General features: G+C 34.8%; 1 protein-coding gene and 2 pseudogenes across 1 annotated transcript; all 3 read left to right on the forward strand.

Annotated features, from left to right (window-relative positions):
- Positions 1–9,305, forward strand: part of LOC120202522 — a 15,382-nt pseudogene extending 6,077 nt beyond the window's left edge.
- LOC120202520 lies at positions 6,017–7,476 on the forward strand (annotated as a pseudogene).
- A 516-nt stretch (positions 9,306–9,821) lies between the features above and the next one.
- On the forward strand, positions 9,822–11,372 carry LOC120202521 (citrate-binding protein-like). Its single transcript, XM_039202945.1, has 2 exons — positions 9,822–10,124; positions 10,215–11,372. The coding sequence occupies exons 1-2, from the start codon at positions 9,861–9,863 to the stop codon at positions 10,596–10,598; spliced, it is 648 nt and encodes a 215-aa protein (XP_039058876.1). The 5' UTR covers positions 9,822–9,860; the 3' UTR covers positions 10,599–11,372.
- Positions 11,373–22,459: the final 11,087 nt, after the last annotated feature.

The raw sequence follows: 22,459 nt of genomic DNA on the forward strand, positions 1-22,459 counted from the left end.
CAATTTTGTGAGATTATTCTAAAGAGAGTTTTTTTTTGATCAATTAGATTTTTTACTCTATTTTGATTCTACATCATTATACCGAAGAACTCGAGTTCTATTGCAGAGGGCTCCCTTTAGTTTCAGCTGCATATGGTTGCTCGGAAGCTCAGTGTGGGATTAATTTAGAACCTCTATGCAAATCTGCTGATGTCTCTTACACATTCCTCCCTAACATGGCTTACTTTGAATTCCTTCCTGTGAAGAATGACCATGATGAATCTATTGAAATGAGGAGCAACGACAATGAAGATACTGAACCTGTTGACCTTGTAAATGTGAAGCCTGGTCACCGTTATGAACTTCTTGTCACAACTTCTGCAGGTAAAATTTTCTCCTTTGTAACTCGAACCATTAAATCTTTCTAATTTTGCATCATACATCCTAGTTATTAGTACATTAACTTGTTAGTTAATGATCTAATCTTGTTTGATGATTTTCCTTCCTTCATTTCAGGATTATATCGATATAAAGTTGGAGATGTTCTTATGGTGACTGGTTTTCACAATAATGCACCTCAATTCCAATTTGTGGAGAGGCAAAATGTTGCTATAAGTGTAGACCAGTAAAAAACAAGCGAAGCAGACCTCTTCAAGGCTGTGACAGAAGCAAAGGCCCTTCTGGATCTTCTCGGATTCGTGTTGACAGAGTACACTAGCTATGCTGATACTTCCTCAGCACCAGGTCACTATGTCTTATTTTGGGAGCTCAAGCAAAAAGAAGGCAACAATTGCAAAGAGCTTGACCCAAAGATAATGGTGGAATGTTGCTATAGAGTGGAAGAGTCATTGCATTATACATATAAAATCTATAGGAAAAAGAATATAATTGCACCTTTGGAGATTAGGGTTGTAAAACAGGGAACATTTGATGAACTAATGGATTACAATGTGTCCAAAGGAGCATCTTTGAGCCAATACAAGAGACCTAGTTGCATTAAATCTAAGGAAGCCTTGAAGATATTAGATTCAAGAGTAATAGGAAAGTTTTTCAGTCCAAAGTCACCTTTGTAAGTTAATTCGTGTGTTACTTCAGTCGAAAGACCCTACTCTTTCCAATATTTAAATGCTTATATGAGAGAATAGTTACGTGTTATATTAAATTACATGCATTTTCTATTAAATGAGATATGCTATATTATTCTTGTTTTTGGAACTGGCTTTGTAGTTTTATCCAAGTTTTCTCTCTTTTATTTTGGAATTTCTAGTTTGCTATGTTTCATACAATGACTATTTAAGTACCTTCTTTGATCACAAAAATATATTTTGTAACACTGCAATAGTTAAATTTCTGATGTTATGAGCAGTTTAGGGTTGGTTTATGCGGTCCTAATGAAACAACAACTTTGAAACATTAGCTGATCAATCTTGTTGTATTGGAGATGGATGTAGGCCAAGTCATTCTCATTGTTCAATAAAGAGAGGGTCCCTTGGGTCCCCCATAATGTACCACTTTTCCTTGTTGGAGCAGTGCTTTTGCAGGTGGTGTTGCTGAAAATGTTATTCACTCTTCGGTAGCATCGAACAAAGGAATATCAATGAACTCGAGTATTGTCATTGCTCAAAATATCCATTTATCTTTTTGTTGGAACGGTGCCGATTTTTGTTGGAGCTTTTAAGTATGCGGGTGAAGGATTGTTGGAGCAGAGTGAAGCCATGGACATGCCTAATAATCATTGGTAGTGTAGGTTTCGGTAATCTTGTATCTTTTAATCCACAACTTAGATGATATCCAATTTTATAACCTTCCTGTTTTGGTTAATATTGCTTTCAGATTTCATTTGCATTTTGAGTTTCCAGAATTACTTTCCCATGTGGGACTTAGAACAAATACTACTTTGTAGTCACTTTACCTTAGTAAAAAAATATTATTAAATTTAATTTTATAAAAAAATGAGTGAAATATAATTAGAAATATATTTTGAGTTTAAGATGATTAGGGGTAAATATATAAAATAAAATATGTGCGGCATGGACTTGTTTAGGTTTATATAAATAAAAATCAAGTAAAATTCGAGGTAAAAATAATAATATATTTTTAATCTTTTGAGTAATTTGATTTTTTATATTTATTTTTTGAATAATTTTATATTTTAAATGATTTTTCTAAAAGAATCGAATAACTCTTTAAATTTTTTTAAAAATTAATTTACCATCGAACTCAATCTAAAAATCAATTTTGTTTATTTGTCACATCATTAGTCATTATGAATCGCCGTGTTAGCATTAGGAGGCGTTATATTAATACCGTAACAATCAACAATGAAAATTATTGGATAAAGAATTACATTTAATTTATTTTATAAATTTGAGGGTGTATAAAAATAATTTAAATGTCACATTAATTTTTTTTAATAATACATGTGCCTCAATTATCTTTTTACCTAAATTATATGATATAAAAAGGTAAACATTTATTTTTTTACTTATAGGAGTTAGGGTAGGGTGTTCATGATTCATGGAGTGGAAGTTTAATATGCAACACAATGTATATACAATTATAGGTATATTGGGGTATTTCATAATTCGGAGGTCTCCTACGGAAGCTGCTCTCAATCTAATGTTGGGGACAGTCTTACCTCCCTTACCCGATTACATATGGGAACAAGGGACAACCATTTGGTTGTCAGTTGTTGCCTTCAAATCAATCAAAGTCTCTGCTTATTTCATTCATTTCCTCCAGTTCGTAGCTTGCCTTATGCTAATCATCTCTTTATTTATGATGAAAGAATGCATGTAGTATTGGTTATTGAGCTAAATGCTTGAATTAGTTAAAAAAGTGTATATAAGTAGAGATGGAGGTAAGATTTTATGTTGGAAAAATAAATTTAAACTTATAAATTTTAAGGAATGAATTTAAAATTATAAAATTTTAAGAGATAAAAATAAATTTTTAATAGAAAATATATAATTTTTTTAAAATATATGATAATTTTAAATTTTTAGAAGAACGACTGCATGTCTCGTCCCGCCTAGCCTAGTTCCATCCCTATATAAGCTTTTTTACAACCCATTTCCACGCATGTGATGGTTCATATAATTACCAAGCCGCCATTGATCATTATAGAGTGTTTCTAAAAGGAGAATGAACCTGTGTTTTTCGTTTTTACAACCCCATCAAATTAAGGGTTTCTCTAGGAATGGCATAACGACCCGAACTCGACGGGGAAATTCGAAACCCGATTAAGTTCGGGTCGGGTTTGAAAAATTTCAGGTCGGTAGGGTATCGAGTTTTTTTCCGGGGATTTTTTCGGGTTCGGGTTCGATATCGGGGCAAGGTATCCCCGACCCGACCCGATTATATATATATATATATAATATTTTATTATTTTATATTTTTTATATTTAAGTGATTTAACCTAGGTTTCTCAGTCTCACCCGTTCCTCCTCACTTTACTCTCTTATCTGCGGCTGCTCTCTTCGTTCTCCAGATCCAATTTTCTCACCATAAACAAATCTTCCTTTCATCATTCATTTTCATTTACGAACTACGGTTAAATTGCGCCGGTAACGTCAGTCGTCAGGTTCGTTCTTCCTTTATGTGTTTATTTTTCTATACATTCGATTCATTTTTTGATTTTTTGTTAATTTTGGTTGTGTATATTTTGGTTCTGAATCTAGTACTCATTTGCCTTTAATTATATTTTGAGGGGCTTCTGAATCGGATTTAATCTCTGGGACTTTGAAAATATGCTTGTCGTTCTAATTTCCATCGGGACTTTGAAGGAACAGATTCTCAGAAGGAACAGATTCTCATAAGCTTATATATGGCGAACTCGGAAGTCAAGGTTTGAAGGGGTATATAAGTGAGCAGATTAGTCTTCTTTCAAACTTGATAAGCCTGTAAGTATTAGTTATGCTACCCTTCTACGTCCTCAACTCAACATCATGTATACACAGTGAAGATATGAGGAATCAATGATTTACTAAGCATGATTACCTTCCTAACTTGTCGCACTTGGAGCATTTAACACAAATTATAGTCTTTCATTGCTGCTTCCTTGGGAATGACTTGTCCTATTAGTGATAGTTACATGTTTTCTTTACAGAAATGGGTTCTCTTGGGGTTTTCGTTCCTTTTCCCAATTATACATTTATTAGGATTTTTCTGTTTTTATGCTGGATGTAAAAACTATTTCTACTAAATGTGCATGAGAATGACATTGTAGCAATCATATAAGTTACATCTATAATCCTTTATTACTTGATAACTTGTGTCATTTGGATGTTTAGGTACTTTTTACCGTTGTTGCTTCAGTATGATTCAACTGCAGAGGAATGAGGAATCTGGTACAACAGAGTCCCATGGTGTTGGTGCTAGCATTCAAAAGAAGACTGGGAATGATGTTTGGAACTGTTGGAAATTGTGATGTTTGGAACTGTTGGATGAGGTAAATTGTGATGGAAATTGTGATGTTTGAAATTGTTGGTTGAGGAATCACTATATTTCTTTGTCAACATTACTACTTTGACGTGAATGATTGCTAATATGATTTGATGTGGTCTTTTAATCTTATTGAATTTAATAGCTAGTCGTCTAATCTCTGTAAAATTACACATTAGCAGTCTGGGAACTTTAAAATGGACTTTTAATTCACAATTACTTAAGCAGGTTTGATTATGGATTATCTAACACCAACAGCAAACCACTTTTGAAATTTGATATAAATTTCTTTTACTATTACATTTGCATGATATAAATTCACTACTGCATTTCTTTTGTGATGATATAAATTCACGTTAAAGAACCTCAATTACATATATAATATTTTCGGGTTCGGGTATAATATTTCGGGTCGGGTTCGGGGACGGGGCAAAAAAAATCTCCGACGGGGCGCCCCGATAAAAAATCCATCAGGGATCGGGTCGTGGTTGGGGATGGGGATTCATTTCGAGTTCAGGGACGGGGCGAGCAAAACCCGCCCCAAATCCGCCCCGTTGCCATTCTTAGGTTTCTCTCATGAAAAACATATTAATATAAGATTAAAAAATAACGTGATGAAAAATTTAATAAGATAATTAATAAATTCAGTAAAATGCTATCGAAAATATTGACAGATTCATAATGATCCAACCCAACAACCAAATATTATGGGTTGGGTGTCTAATGAAGCCAGTTTTCCCCTCGAAAATTACATTTATGTGCACTATTAAAATGGTAAATGAATTGTTTTTATTTTTTAAAATCTCGTGTTCAAGCATGAAAAATATTAGGAACATATTCATTTAATGTTAAATAATTAAAAATTATCCTTATATTTCAAAGAAATGAACAAACCTACCAACATAGCTCACTTTGAAAATTGAATCCCGCCTATAATGCATTTTTTTAAATAAAAAAACAGCAAATTAAATCATAGTAGAACAAAAATTATAGCATTAAAAGCAGTGACAAAGATGGATGGTGCATTCAAAATTGCATTAAAGATTTAAACTGCACACATTATCTGGATCCCATAGCCCATTCCCACATGGGTAGCTAATAATGACTCAATCTTCGAGTGTGATACAATTTTTTAAAATATAACTATTTAATAAAACTATTAAGTCTAAATGGTAATTTTCAGTCACTGAATGTGTGTGATACAATTCTAATATTAATTAAATATCATATAAAAACTTATATAATATCTTAAATTTAATTTTAATAAAAAATATTATCAATAAAAAATAAAAAATAAAATAGTACATGCACCCACCAACGAAGCACGAGTAAATATATATATTTTTTAAAATTTGACTCAAGATTTTATGTTGAGGATAAATTTAAATTTATAAATTTTATAAGAATGAAAATATATTTTTTTAATAAATATACATAAAAAAATCTAAAATTTAAGATAATTTTAAAATTTGAAGGAGCAAGTGCTACCACCCGCCCTCCCCTCCCCTTCTTGTTAATAGGGCGTGTTATATATCTCGTCACTCTCCCTCTGGTTTTTGCACACTCGAAATCACAGCAAAAGTAAAAGAAGGCAATGTCGAAATCAGCAGAGGAAGAGAAGCAACAAAAGGCTTTTGGTTGGCTGCCACTGATAAATCTGGGACCCTCACCCCTTTCAATTTCTCCAGAAGGTGATACTAATTCATCTCATCTCTTCTTCTTTCTCCATAATAACGCCTATCGTTTCTCTTTGAATTCTTTTTTGCAGGGAAACCGGTGACGAGGATGTCACTTTAAAGATTCTTTATTGTGGAGTGTGCCATTCAGACCTGCATGTTCTCAAAAATGAATTGGGTGTCACCTCTTACCCTGTTGTTCCTGGGTACGATACTTAGACCTACATGTATTGTAAAACTAAGCTATGATACTAATCTGTAGTGCATAAATTTTGCATGCGGTGTTGTCCTGCAGACATGAAATTGCTGGTGTTGCTACAAAAGTAGGGAAAAACGTGACGAAATTCAAAGTCGGAGATCGGGTTGGTGTTGGGGTTTTGGTTGGCTCCTGCAAGACATGTGAATGCTGCCAGCAGGACCTGGAGAACTATTGCCCTCAGATAACATTCACCTACAACTCTCTCAATCCAGACGGGACAAAAACTTACGGTGGATATTCGGATATGATCGTGGTCGACCAGCGCTACGTGCTACAGTTTCCCCATAACTTGCCACTCGATGCGGGTGCACCATTGTTATGTGCAGGGATCACAGTGTACAGCCCTATGAAATATTATGGAATGACCAAGGCAGGAAAGCATCTCGGTGTTGCCGGACTCGGTGGGCTTGGTCATGTTGCGGTGAAGATTGCTAAGGCCTTTGGGTTGAAAGTTACTGTCATTAGCAGCTCCCCACAGAAGGAGTCTGAAGCGATTAATAGACTCGGAGCTGATTCGTTCCTCGTTTCCAGTGATCCTGCAAAAATGAAGGTATGGGATTAATCAACCTTGAGAATTAGATGAACTGAAGTGGTCTTTGATGTCTTGGTTTGTGCTTACTGTTTGCACTTTCCAGTCAGCTATTGGTAGCATGGACTATATTATCGACACTGTGTCTGCAGCCCATCCCTTGCTTCCATTGCTTAGTCTGCTGAAAGTGAATGGAAAACTGGTCACGGTGGGATTGCCTAATAAGCCACTAGAATTGCCTGTTTTTCCTTTAGTTTTCGGTACGTTTCGATCTCGATTCATCTCTCATAAGTTACTATATGTGTTCCAATTTATTGGTCTTAGTTCAACATAAAACATACACATTTATGTACATGTATATATTGGGCTACAGGACGGAAGCTTGTAGGAGGAAGTGATGTTGGAGGGATGAAAGAAACTCAGGAGATGCTGGACTTTTGTGCCAAGCACGATATAGCTGCCGACATCGAGCTGATTCGGATAGATGAAATCAACACCGCCATGGAAAGGCTTGCGAAATCCGATGTCAGATACCGTTTCGTGATCGATGTTGCCAACTCTTTGTCGCAGTAGGGTGGAGTTCATGGCTAAAGAACTACTCAGATGTTTTGTATAATAAGTTTAAAATATTATGATTCCGATGGTGTTAAGGGAGAGGATAAAATAGATGAACTTTGGATGGCTTGGGACTGCTAAAACTAGGAGTGCGTACAATTAAATTTGAGGGTAACATGTCAATTAATAATATAGTTTAGGGAGTCTTCTGATAAAAAAAACGTTAATTACCAAATTGAAAAGAAATATGCATAATTTGAGGGTAACATGTCAATTAATTCATAATAAAATAAATATGTTTCATTTAAATTGGTCAACTTAAAAATTTATTTAAATACTTTGATATTTTAATACATTATAGAAAGAAACCAAAGATATGTAACATCCTCATATCGATACAGATGATTCGATTCAATATGAGATGTCACATTAGGGTTATCGGAGCAACCAATAATAAAAACCTAGAAACTTTTTTGTTAAACCATTTAAAATCATAAAACAATTTATAAATAAAAATACAAGTTCAAAAATTATCCATATATTAAAAGCATAATCCAATCATAAACAACATCATACAAGTTTCAAACTCGATATAAAAACAAATGTGATATACGTACCCCTAATTATATGTATCGTACTCTGCAAGTGACACTGAAAGAACTCTTGTACTGATGTCGATAATTGCGTAGGATCAATTCTTCTTAACTTGAAATGATAAGTAATGGAATGAGCTTCGAGAAAGATCAATAATACAAAACTGCCGCAATTAGAAAAGTGTGTTCCAACAAAACCAAAGTAAAGTGTACAAATAGTTAACAACATTTGAAATCATTCAAACAGATTTATGATGTTTTTGTTTACTGATCAAATGATTTTGTTGGGGTATTCTATTAAAAGTCTACAAATAGCCCAATACATAAGGAATTACAATCTTCATCAGAGCTAAACCTGTAAAGACTTCATAACACTTCATAACACTAACTGTTCCAATTTATTTCGTGGAGGTACTTGATGATTAAAAGGGTATGATAGCTAACGAGCCTAATCAGATATTCAAAAATTGATACATGAGAATCATTTAGGATACAAATATATTCAGAACGGTATTTAAGAACGCTTACAATCGAATTTCTTAAAATTAAATTAACTGATCCTATTCCCATATGTAATGGGGTGAGGGAGAGGTAAGGTAGTAGGCTGCCCCAACGCCAGGTTGAGAGCAGCTTCCGTGGAAAACCTCCGGCAGTCAGAATTATGAATTGCCCATAGTGAGACTCGATCCAACGACCACAAGGTTAAGAGCCTTGCGCTCTACCAATATTTCAGGAGTGGCACGATCAATTAGGCCTAGAAGGACATTTTAGTCATTTTGATTCTTGAAAAAATTAACTATATTAACTATATTATTAATTAATTATATTCTTGAAAGGCAATTATGAATTAAATATATAAAATGTATTATTAATTGATGATAATAGAAAAGTAAAATTAAAGTGTTTTATTATGTATTATAAAAGAAAAAAACCATTTTAAGGAAATTCTAAATACATGCTTTTAAATCTATTCTTTTTTATTAACGAGGTTGGTTCCAGTAGTTAACAGATTGATATCGTTTAAACATGTTTCAAGTTCAAGTTATTATATATGCAGAAAATCCTCGTAGACTCATCCACCAAAGTTAAGTACGAGACCTAATTCGGTCCAAATTAATTAAGACAAAACCTTGAAAACTGTGAATACAAACAAAAATCCTTTCTTCTTTACTTATCAGAAAAACCTAACTTTCATCGGAAAAGCGAACTTAGCGGCGAGTAAGTTAGCTAAAGCTAGAAGCAAAACAAGGTAATGAGTTGCCTCATTTTTTAGGCATGGTTTGTCTTCAAACTATGACAAGCTGCATCAATTCAAAAGATTGACTTTTTTCCTATTGCTCTTAGCTTTCCTAACATAACGAACATTGATGAATCTACATTATAAGTCTTCAAACCTGATTTTTATGGAAAAATTCATGCATTAGAAAAAATGGCTGTCCCTTTTTCCTATATGTATGGGGTAAGAGAGAGGTAAGATAGTATGCTACCCCCAACACCAGGTTGAGAGCAGCTTCCGTAAGAGCTGACCTCCGAATTATGAAATGCCCTCCGTAGGACTCGATCCCACGACCTCAAGGTTAAGAACCTTGTGTTCTACCAACTGAGCTGGATGGTCATTTCAAAAAAAAAAATTCATGCATTAGACAGTCACTTAATTCCCTTGTCATACAACTTGGCTTGGCGTCGGCTACTTCTCTTCAAAGTTCAAATTCAATGAATCTAATTCATTCCCATGCCACTATAAATATGCCCCGAACATAACACGAATATGCACATCCAAACCAAGTATACTTCAATCTCCCTTTCCAGCTCTGTTAAGAAATAAGATGGGCAACTCTGCACTTCTTTTCTCGATTCTTTGCCTGGGTTTTAGTCAGTTGATTTGCATGCAGGCCAATGCCCAGCCTACCAATGGGTTTACCGATGTTCCTCTATCTCAGTCAAATTTCGAGCTGCAAAAGCCTTATGATTTGTCCCCAAGCGACCGATACAGTTTCAACAATGGCGTCCACAGATTCTGGGTGTATTCCACAGACAAGCCCCATACCCCAAGTAGCCAAACTAGACCACGCTGTGAAATCCGAATTCGAGTGAGTTAGAAATTCAGTCATTTAAAAAAAAATTAATTTTGTTTATTTCTGCCTGGTTTCTTTATCTTAGTGGTGTTTTTTGCCCCCAAGGGCTATGACTATTCCTCCGGAGTTTGGCAATTCGAGGGAGAGGCATATATCCCAAGTGGAACAACTGCAACGTCGGTGATGCAAGTCTTTGGTGGTTCTTTTCGTGCTACTACCGTCATGCTCCGAGTCTACCAGGGCTCGCTCACCGTTTACAGGTCTCCGGTGGTGCTCTCAAATGCGTACAACAGATGGTTCAAAGTGAACGTAATCCATAACGTGGGTGCTTCCAATGTCAAGGTTTACATTGACGACGTTCTAAGATATGACGGGTCCGGTGCCGGAGGAAACTATCATTACTTCAAATTTGGAGTTTATGCAGAAGAAGGTGCCTCCAATTACATGGAGTCCCGTTGGAGGAGAATCAGGGTTCTCAGGAGGAATTAGTGGTTGCCGAATTCCATTAAACAATAATACTAATAATAGTAAGGAAGGCGTATGAGCTATTGAAGATGAGGGAGATCATATGAGATATCTCCCAACTTTTATGATTTATCGTGCAACTTAAAATTCAATAGAGCAATAAAATCTACTCTTGCACCGTTATGAAGCAATCCGCCACCAAAAATGGACCGAATTTTTCACCCTCACACCCCCACTATCCCAGATTCATATGAATGCAAGGACATCCCACGAGTTTTTCCAAACTCACACGCTCTCCCACTGATCCATTTCTTGATATTGTTTCATTCCTTTTCTCTCACCAACGTGATGGGGTCACTGCTTTGATCAATTACTCATCTGGGTTTCCAAGACTTTATTCAAGGCTTTATCCTTTAGTCCAATCCATTGCCTCTGATCTCCACCAACTGGGTTTTTTCAAGGTGATTTAGTCTTGCTTTTGTTGCCAAATTTTGTTCACTTCCCCATCATGTTCTCGAGTGTTACATATTTAAGTGCTGTTGTTAGCAGCGTTAATCCACTAAGTAGCATGCTTGAGATCAAGAAACAAATTTCCAATTGTGGTGTGCGTTTTGCTTTTTCTTCACTTGAAAAGAGTGACCAACTTCGGAACTCGGGTGTTCATGCGATTGGGGTACCAGAAAACATAGATTTAGATTTAGAAATATAATTCTTTTACCCTTTCCATGAGCTTATTGGGGGCCAATTTGGTAAGGCGCCTAGGCCAATAATTAGGCAGAAAGACGCTACAACCAGGAATGTACTTAGGAGGGGCGGGTAGGGACGGTCGCACCCTTAAAAATCTAAAATTATCATATATTTTATTTTTTATATGTATTTTCTATTGAAAATCTGTTTTCGTCATTGAAATTTTATAAGTTCAAGTTCGCCCACTCTATAATAAAATTATGTATCTGTCCCTGACTGCAATGATAATGTATTCATCAAGTACTACAGTCTACAGGTGTTAGCAAGGGTTGTATTAACTCATGGGAACTTAATAGCAACGATTGAGCTATTTGTAAAATTCAAGGCTTCACGGTACAGATATCCAAATTCAAAGAATGTTTATTTAGATGTGGTTTCTCTGTTCCATATATATGGATTATCGCCTTTTGTGGTTTCTATTTTTAACTATTTTCCTTTTCTTCTGACATAGAATTTGATGATTAAAAAAAGTTATCACGTCATAATACTATTATAAAGTTATTCACGAAGTAATAAAAAAATTAATGTATAAAGTTGAATGATTAAATTAAAAAAATTAAAAATACAATAAATGAAATAGGAAAAAGAATAAAGTTTTAAAAGTAAATTTATAAATTACTTTTAATTTTATTAAACTGACAAACTTCTAAGTAATTCAATCACATCTTAACAATGATTGGTGGTGATGGCTTAGAACTAACATTTAATCACTCAAGTGAAACTGCAAAAGAGGATTCATCTCTCATTTCTAAAGATGTTTAAACAACTTGACGATTGTACTGAATATTTTAAAGAGTCTGTACATAATCAATTAATTATTATCTTTTTAATAAAAATTATAATTTTAATATTTTTTTAGGATTCACTTATATTTTATATTTTTGTAAATATCTATATTAACAGTTATATTCTTAATTTAATGTTTGATCTTAAAGTGAATTGTGTAAAAGTAAGTTCACTTATGTTTTGTTTTTCGAATTGATTCAATTACCAAATCTATTAACTCAAGTTTTGGAATGCAATAAATATAAAGCTTAATAAGCATTTTAGTGCTTAAACTATATATTAAAAATATGATTTAGTGTCTAAAGAATTTTTTGCTAAAAACAAACAGTAAAAATTATTAAATTTGGTTATTATCTGACAAGTGTCACACATATAAAATTTCAAATATTTTATCTAATTTTTTAAATAAATATATTTTTTTAAAAACCTTTTGAAAAAAATCTCAACCCCGTCCCTTCTCCCTTCCACAACAGAGCACAAGAATCAATGGAGCTGGCCGTATGTAAATCAAAACTCCATTACAAAGTTAAATACTAAATCCTTTGGAAATTTAAATATGCATGGTCGTGGAAATTGATATTGAGAAATAGGGTTTTAAAGAATTATGGATTTGGATATTGAGGATTTTAGAGATTTAGGGGATTGGGGTGACGGTAAAGGCGACGATTGATCACTAGATAGACGGCGAAGGGTGTGTGACCGTTCGACAATGATGATAGTGGTCGGAGATAATCGACGGCGGTTGTTAATAGGGGTTGAAATGAGAGATTTTATTTTTAGAGTTTTTTTGTAATTTCATAAATATTTGAGTTTTTATAAATAAATTAAGCTTTACAAAATTTTAAAATAATATTTTTATTATTCAAAAATTAAAAGATTAAAAATATAACAGTAAGTACCTAAAAATATAATAGAGAAAACGTTAGACACCTATTATTAGTAAACAATTCTTTAAGTACTAAATCATACTTTAATGTAACACCCTAAACCCGATTGGACCTAAATTGCCACACCGGGCTGCCGAGGCAACCCCTGATCCTCAAAACATGTTCATTTTCTTTTGAAATGTACTGAATGGTATCAAAATAAAACATAAACAATTGTTATAAAAACATTTTACAAAACCAGAGCTCCGAGACGCATGAGTTAATTCAAAATAATACATCTTGAAGTTTACAACTCAAATACATAAGTAAGGTTTTATGAATACACATGTCCACTAAAGCTACAATACAATAATCTGTCAGAGATGTTGGAAGTCTTGCGGTGACGATGCTCCACGAATTGCTCAAGCTACAGACCTGCCAACGAAAAGCATCCGAAAGCTGAGCTTACAAAGCTCAACAGTATAATCGTTAATCTAGAGCAACATAAGAATTTCATGAACTAAAGCATGTAAGAGACATAGTACTAAGCAGTAGGTACAAGCATGATTATAATTAGTGCTACCCGCGTAAAGTCCTTCAGTTCTATCACTCGAATCTACATCTCATGTTTCCCTTAGTCTTCGCTAAGGGTCCTGCCATGAGTATACAAGTACTAAGTCTCTAACCTCATTATCATTTTATAATGCATCACCATGCCAAACACAATGATGATACCCGGTATCACAGAGACGCTGATAATATCAGTCAACAATAAGTAAGCATCGTGGTGTAGGTCGAGGTCAAATAACATCATAGAACTCACACCTCTGTTTGCTTAATAAAGGTACTTTGGGTAGACATGGGTTACACAGCATCAACATCTCTCAATTATCTCAGGCGAGGTTCGGGTCACACAGCATCGGCACCTTGCCTGGCTAATCTACTCATCTTAAGTACTCAGAACGTGTAATGGTTACATAGCATCAATACCACGTTCAACTAGCGACTAAAGTGCATCTTGCACTGACTTGGATATATCCGAATATTCTATGCACACAAGGCGACCGTCTTACTGGTAAAGTAACTTGGGTGTCCTCACCGTTTCCCAAGCTGCACACAAGGGCATAAGTCTTATGGAATCTTACCTCATAAGGCTCTTATGGTTATCACAAAATTATTATTATCTCATTATTATTATTATAAGTCTTTATCTAAAGATAACGTCTTAACACACGTTAGCCGATGCCCCTCTAAGGAAATCAAAGTAGCTCAGTTACTCGTTATTGATCTTGTTGAAGTCAGGTGAGGCCATTTCCTCTCACCTGAACTATCTTGCTCGTCCTCTCACCTAGGACGTTAAGGTAAGGCTAATTAGCACTTAATGGGTATTTTAGTCATCTTTGACTTCAGAGAGATCTCTAAGCGTTTCACGATTTTTTGTCGATTATGCTTGTTATTCACTGACTGAATCACTAGTTACCCCAGTATCTGACTCAGGTTCATTACTGGGTAACAACACTCCTAACGCTCTTATCATACGTCTCCCAAAACCCTTGAAGTAGTGGAACAACTTATCCATTCCCAATTCACTGACGTTCTTGAAGCCCCATAATTTTTGTTAGTATTGAATCTGACATTTTCATCGTACTATTTATCTGATATCTCTTGTAATGTTCTTAAAGCCCCATACTTTTTGTTAGTATTGAATCTGACATATTCATACGTATTAAGCCCCATCCTTTCTTTCTAGGGATCAATCCTTTTCTCCAAGGGATCGATCATTTGTCCCGAGGGGATCGATCCTTTTGAAAAGGGATTAATCCTTTAATGGACAGAAACTTTGGGATTGATCCATTTGGTTGAGGGATCGATCCTTTTCCTCGGAATGACTTGCTTGAGCTTGGGAATCACTCAAGAATCACCCCAAACGACATGTGTTAGTTTCTAAACTTATTTAAAAGCTTTAGCAAGTTATTTAGCGTCTTAAGGCATCATTTAAACATATTATTAATACCTAAAGCGTGATTTGGTTGAGAAATCACAGATGAACCCTAAAATGCTCAAATCACCAAATCTTAGCAAAAACCATAGATTTATGAAACCTTAATACTCCAAAGGATTAGAAATACGCTACCTTGAATTTAGAAATCCGAAATAAAGCTCTTTTTTCTATCAAGAACCCTTATTTTTTTTTTACTTTGGTTGATTTTCCACCATTTTTCATCAAACCAAAAAGGAAGACAAGATCCTTAGCATACCAAGGGTTATAGGATGAGTTTGAAACATATTCGAAGTCAAAAGGAGTAGAGAAAGATGTTCTTACCAAAATCTTTAATGGTCTAGTTGCACTTTTGGTCCTTTGCATTTTATCTTATATTCAAAAATTCCATTTGTATGACTAATAGGGCCCCAAAGCCAACCCAATTAAGCCCAATAACTTAATTTATAATTTCACATGATCCACTTACTTCTCGAGTAAACCCGAAACTACTAACCCGTAATTTGGGATGTTTTATTTAAAGTATAATTTAGACACACAAAAATGTATTAACGATAAATATAGCCTTTGAAACAAAATGATGATTTATACCAAATAAAGAGATTCCCTCTTGATCTTCCAATCACACATCCAAACAAACAGTAAAAGTCATCAAAGGGCCAAACCTTCTTGATAAGGGAACATACAACAATGAACAACCTAAGTTTGTCTATTCAATCGATCACCCCCTCAGTTAGATTTCCTCGGCATCTCTTCTAGTTTCCAACGCTTAAATTATTTTCTTTAATAGGATTAACTACACGGATGATCACTTATGTTTGTGTTTTGTCCATTTTTAGTTTTTGATTTCAAAAAAACATAAGAAATGATCACTTTCATTTTTATTTAACTAAGATGTGGTCATCCGAGTTAATTGTCGTGAACAACAGTTAAATATTTTGATATAATCACACATTTGGTCTCTGTTGTTTACATATTTTCTTAATTTAGTTTTACTTTTAGTAAATTAAAATAAATTTAATCCTTCAATCGAATGTTGTCACATGTCATTCCACTTGTCACTATTTGGTTAGAGGACTAACTTTATTTTAATTAAATATATTTATCTCTACTAGTCAAAGAGTTATATTTATTTCCTTCAATCAAAGAGTGACATGTGTCACCCTCTTGTTGAAAGAAAACAAAGTATAGCAAATTGAAGAAAAAAGATTCAAACCTTGGTCACTTAGGAAACTAAACATGTATCCAACTATTAAGCTAAGATCATTGCTTGATCTAAAGTAGACAACATGATGTATATATTTTCTATCTTAGTATATAAATACTTAAATTCATAATATATATATATATATATATACAAACTTAAAAAATATTTTTTATATTCACTTATTAAATATATTTTATTATTAACTTAATTTAATAATATGATATTTTTATTTTCATTTAAAAATATATGTTTTATGTTAAAATTTATTTAAAAGTGTGACTAAATTGAGATAATATATAGATAACAGGGACCAAATGTGTGATTATATAAACTATCACCTCACATATTCTGTTAATTTTTAGCAGTAGTTAACACCTGATGACCACATCTTAATTAAATATAAACGTAATTGACCATATCTTAATTAAATAAAAATAAAAGTGATCATCCCTTATGTTTTTTGAAATCAATGACCAAAAGTAGACAAAACACAAACATAAGTGATCATCCCTGTAGCTAACCTTTCTTAATAAGCGAACTTAATAGCGAATAAGGTAACAAAAACTTTTTTCTCCCAATAATCTAAAGTGATTACAAGAAAATAATATGTGATTAGAATTTTATTAACTAACTGAGAACGCATGATCCCTATTGACATGGTTGCTCAAATGAAAAGATAACATTATGTGTTACTGCTGAACTCACTTGTTGAGTTCAAGATAACTAAAACTAAAGCCAAACAAGACAACGAGTTCCCTCGTTTTGGGGGCAAACTATTAAATTATTGTCTTCGAACTATCACAAGCTACATCAATTCAACAAGCTGACTTTCCTAACATGACCAACATTGATGAACCTGTCTACATTACCAAGTCTTCAAACCTCATTTTTATTGAAAATTTCATGGATCATGCATTCATTTAATTCTCCTTTCATACGACTTGGACTTATTTTTGTCATCTAGCGTCGGCTACTTCTCTTCAAAGTTCAAACTCAATTAATCCTATTCATTCCCATGTCATTATAATATGCACCGAACATACCACGAATTTGCACATCCAAATAAAGTATACTTCAATCTCCCTTTCAACCTCTTTTAAGAGATAAGATGGCCAACTTTGGGCTGCTTTTCTTGATTTTGTCTGGGTTTTGGTCAGTTGATTTGCTTCCAGGCCAATGGCCAGCCTACCAATGGGTTTACCAATGTTCCTCTATCTCAATCAAATTTCGAGCTGCAAAAGCCTTATGATTTGTCCCCAAGCGACCGATACAGTTTCAACAATGGCGTCCACATATTCTGGGTGTATTCCACCGACAAGTGCCATACCCCAAGTAGCTAAACTAGACCACGATCTGAGATCCCAATTAGAGTAAGTTGTAAATTCAATCCTCTTCTTTATTAAATTTGTTTATTCCTGTCTGGTTTCTTCATCTCAGTGGTGTTTTCCCCCCGAAGGGGTATTCGTCCGGAGTTTGGCAATTCGAGGGAGAGGCATATATCCCAAGTGGAACAACTACAACGTCGGTGATGCAAGTATTTGGTGGTTCTTCTCGTGCTACTACCATCATGCTCCGTGTCTACCAGGCTCGCTCACAGTTTACAGGTCTCCGGTGGTGCTCTCAAATGCGTACAACAGATGGTTCAAAGTGAACGTAATCCACGACGTGGGTGCTTCCAATGTCAAGGTTTACATTGACGGCGTTCTAAGACATGACGGGTCCGGTGCCGGATGAAACTATCATTACTTCAAATTTGGAGTTTATGCAGAAGAAGGTGCCTCCAATTACATGGAGTCTCGTTGGAGGAGAATCAGGGTTCTCAGGAAGAACTAGTGGTGTACAAATTCAATATATTACTACACACAATAATACCAATAATGGCCAATAAGGCATATGAGCTATTGAAGATGCGAGAGAGATCATATTTATGAGATATCTCCCAACTTTTATTGTGGAACTTAAAATTCAATAGTCCAATAAAATCTAGGGTAAACTATGTATTTAGTACCTAAGCTATCAGTTTTGACCCATTTTAATATCTAAACTTTCAAGTTTTTCAAAATCATACCTAATGTTTAGTTTTTGTTTCGTTTTAGTATCTTGTCGTTAAAAACTTAACGCGTTTAGTACCTAAACTATCAATTTTGATCGTTTTGTAGATTATCTTTAGGGCGATTAATAGTTTTTGTAGTCCCGAGTAGGGGTGTAAATGAGCCGAGTCGAGCTCGACTTGATTCGAAAACTCTGAAATGGAGCTTGACTCGACTCGAAAACCCGCGAGCTTAAAATTTTCAAGCTCAAATCGAACTCGAAATCCTGAACTTAAGCTCGTGAGCTGCTCGAAAATGCTCGAAATGAAAAAAATTCTTAGACTTAACTTGATTGAAGCCTCAAACTCGAACTCAAACATGAACCTTAAATACATGAATATCTTACTTATTTAAAAAAAAATCAATACATAAATATTAATATTATTAATAATTTATTTTAAAAAATAAAATCTTAATATATTATATGTTCGAGCTGCTCATGAGCTTTTCGAGTCGAATATCAAGTAGCTCGTTTCGGCTCGTTAAGAACTCGAGTCGAGCTCAAATCCGAGTCGAGTCCATTCAATCTGAGTATTTATCGATCTTTGATCGAGTCGATCTCGAATAACTCGCGGTCTGTCTCGTCTCATTTACAACCTAGTCTTGAGTACCCTTAATAATCTAAATAGCATGCTAACTTATTTAAATTATTTTGCTCATTGAATATTATGTCATCGTGTGTTGACTCTAACCTTATCATATAAGATAAGGGTATCTTTATCCTCATTGTTTAGTGTTATTTCTCTAAATAATATTATTTAAAACTATTTTAATAATTAAATTATATCAGTCTTATAAATTAACCCTAATAAAGTAATAACTCCAAACATTATTTACTTTTAAATGATCGGAGGATCCAACCAGTTGGACTCAAGTCCAAATTGTTCTCGTGAAACTTCGAGAAATCACACGGAGCCCATAAAAGAAAACCTGTATTTAATGGGCAACATATATCATTTCCCACTCAACTTTACCTCTTTTTTTAATTAATTTATTATACTTTTAATTTTTTTTAATTTATTCATTGAACTTTTGAATTTCTCATGTTTTGATCACTCTAAATTATTTTATTATTATTTTTATATGTTGTGGCATTTTTGTTATTACTTAATATAAAAATAATTTAAAGAGAAAATAACCTCAGTGACCAAAAATCTCATATAATATATGATTTTAACCAACTTTTTCCGGATTTGCCAAAATGACCAACAAAATCGCAATGCGATCGCTAATTCGCAACGCGATCTCCATTATCGCAAATCAGTTTCCAGATTCGCAACGCGATTATGACAATCGCAATGCGATTTTCCCAATTCGCAATGCGAATAAGTAAATCGCAATGCGATACTGACTATCGCAATGCAATTTTCCTAATTCGCATTGCGATTTACATGTTGCGATTTACATAGCGCCATTCGTATTAACGCGTATTTTTTTTTTCAAATTCCAAACACGAATTTTTTCTTAATATATCGGAAACTGAACCGTCCACAGTAATCGCAACTCATAACCTCAAACCTAAAATCACAACACTCAGTCACATCTCCATCTCTCACTCTCTACGGAGAAATCCGTCCCCATCTCCGAAGATTTCCGTCCCCATCGCCGGCGAAATCCCTCACAACCATTCACGGTCAAAAATCCCTCACAATCATTCAGAAATGGAAAATCAACCTCTGAGGATTAGTTTTTTTTATTTTTATTTTGAAATTTTTGCATTATTTTAGGTTTTTCATATTGAGATTGATGATAAGTTTACTGGTAATTTCAATAATAGATTAACCATTTCACTTAGATTTCTTATTAAATTCATTCGATTGCTGCCAATACTGCTAAACTGTTTAGCCTGTGAAGTTAGTATTTATCTTTGTTTTGTCTTTTGGTTGAAGTAATGCAGAAGAATAGTTTCGAGAATGAAAATCGCAACACGGAAATAACTATCGCAACGAGAGAATCGCAACGCGAAACCAAAATCGCATTGCGATTTTCATTTTGCGTTGCAATTCTCTCGTTGCGATTCTCTCGTTGCGATTTTCATTTCGCGTTGCGATTCTCTCGTTGCGATAATCATTTCGCGTTGCGATTCTCTTGTTGCGATAGTCATTTCCGCGTTGCGATTTTCATTATCTCGTTGCGATTTTCATTTCAACCAAAAGACAAAACAGTGTTGTAAATTTTAGTTTCAAGAATAAACTACTATTTATGTTTATTGTTTTTGGTATATCTTCACAGTGTAGTTTTTGGTATATCTAACTTGGTATGTTTATTGTTTTTGTAGAAATTTTTTTCGGCTTCATTGACATTAAGGAATAAAGTTAGCCTAGCCACTACAATTGCTTCGAAGCTTTCACCTGCACAAAGAAAATTGTTTGAGGAAACCTGCTTCGGGCCATGGCTGAGAGTACAACATCCAGGTGGAGATGCTAATTTGACCCATTTGTGGCTTCAGACCATGACTAGCGATCTACCCGACAGTATACAACGTGGTGAGGAAGAGATATGGTTTCATTTTCCACCGGCGTATACTTGTTTTGGGCAGAAGGAGTTTTGCTTAATCACTGGTCTACGATTCAGACACGATGATGTAGGTCGGTACACTCGTCATATCACCCGCCTATCATGGTTATCCAGGGTTTTTCCTAATGAGTCAATAGAGAAGCCGAACTTACACGTCGACGACATGAAGAAATTGTTTAATAAGAAAGATGATTTTACTCGGATAAATGACGTCGATGTTGTCCGAGTATGCCTTCTACTACTTTTGTATGCCGGCTTTTTAGGCAGAGAGGCCAGACAACCTATTCCTCAGGAGCTAATATTACCTGGACTAAGTTGTCGTCTGCCTTTGATGACCACAAAAGTTTGCGGGGCGATGGGTCGAAATACACTTTGTCAGGCTTTGTTTGGGCCTTTAAGGTAAGAATTTCTATATAATGTTTTCAAAATTATAATTAATTATTTAACAATTACTAATGTTTGTTATTATATTGTTTGTAGATTTGGATATTCGAGGCTTTCCCCAGCATGCGGACATATGCATTAAAAACCTCAAATGATATTCCTAGGGCTATTTCCTGGAAGAGGAAACGTCTGTTGGATTGGGAAGACTTAATATCATATGCGACAATAAATAATGTAAGTTAACACAAATACTATCATATATAAACAAGTTATTAATAGTAGACGTTTAACTTTGTTTGAGTTTTTATATTTTTAGGAGGCCAACATTCCATTAATGAGACTGACACCCACGGAGGCTGAGCTTGCCACTGATTGGTGGCAAGCTAGTCAGCGTTTTCTTGATGGCACGAATGATGAGAAGCCTCCACTTCCTCCACTTCGAGAGCCATCACCTCACCCAGAGCCATCACCTGATCGACCCGACTATACACCTCTACAACGAGAGCCATCACCTATCCCGTCACATCATCGAGCCTCTTCTCCACCATCACCTCATGATAGGCGACCGACAAAGATGCCACGACTTCTATCTCCCTGTTCTCCACCTCCACCTCTACGGGATGAGTCAAGGGAGTTACGTGATGAGGTCAATGCCTTGCGTGAGGAGATCGGTACTCTACGCAATAACGATGGTGCATGGCGTGTGGAGGTGTCTACTTTACGTGGTGAGGTTGCCGCTCTACGTGAGATGGTAGTATCGTTGCAGAATGAGGTTCATACTCTACGCAACGAGGTAAGTTTAAGATTTTCCATATTTAACTTGATGATAAATTTACTCGTAATTTTACTTAAATTAACCATTTCACTTAGATTGCTTAGTAAATTTATTTGGTTGCTGCCAATACTGCTAAACTGTTTATTAACACTGTGAAGTTAGTATTTGTCTTTTTGTTTTGTCTTTTGGTTGAAGTAAATTTATTCGGTTGTTGTCAATTCTGCTAAACTGTGTATTCTTTAACACTGTGAAGTTAGTATTTGTCTTTGTTTTGTCTTTTGGTTGAAAGTTTGAAATATATTTGTCTTTGTTTTCACTGTTTAAATATCATGTCTGTTTATTTACTGATATTTATATTTAATTATTTAGCGGACCGATAAGGTGGATGCTTTACGTCGGGTTTTTCTTGTACGACAGAGTTCACGCATCAGACGGCGTGCATGTGCTATTAAGTCTCCGTACACCCCAATAGTGCGAAGACACCGCAAGAAGAAGCCCGACTCGCCTGTCATCC

This window comes from Hibiscus syriacus, unplaced genomic scaffold (genome assembly GCF_006381635.1).
Source record: "Hibiscus syriacus cultivar Baekdansim isolate YM2019G1 unplaced genomic scaffold, ASM638163v2 tig00008843_pilon, whole genome shotgun sequence".
NCBI lineage: Eukaryota > Viridiplantae > Streptophyta > Magnoliopsida > Malvales > Malvaceae > Hibiscus > Hibiscus syriacus.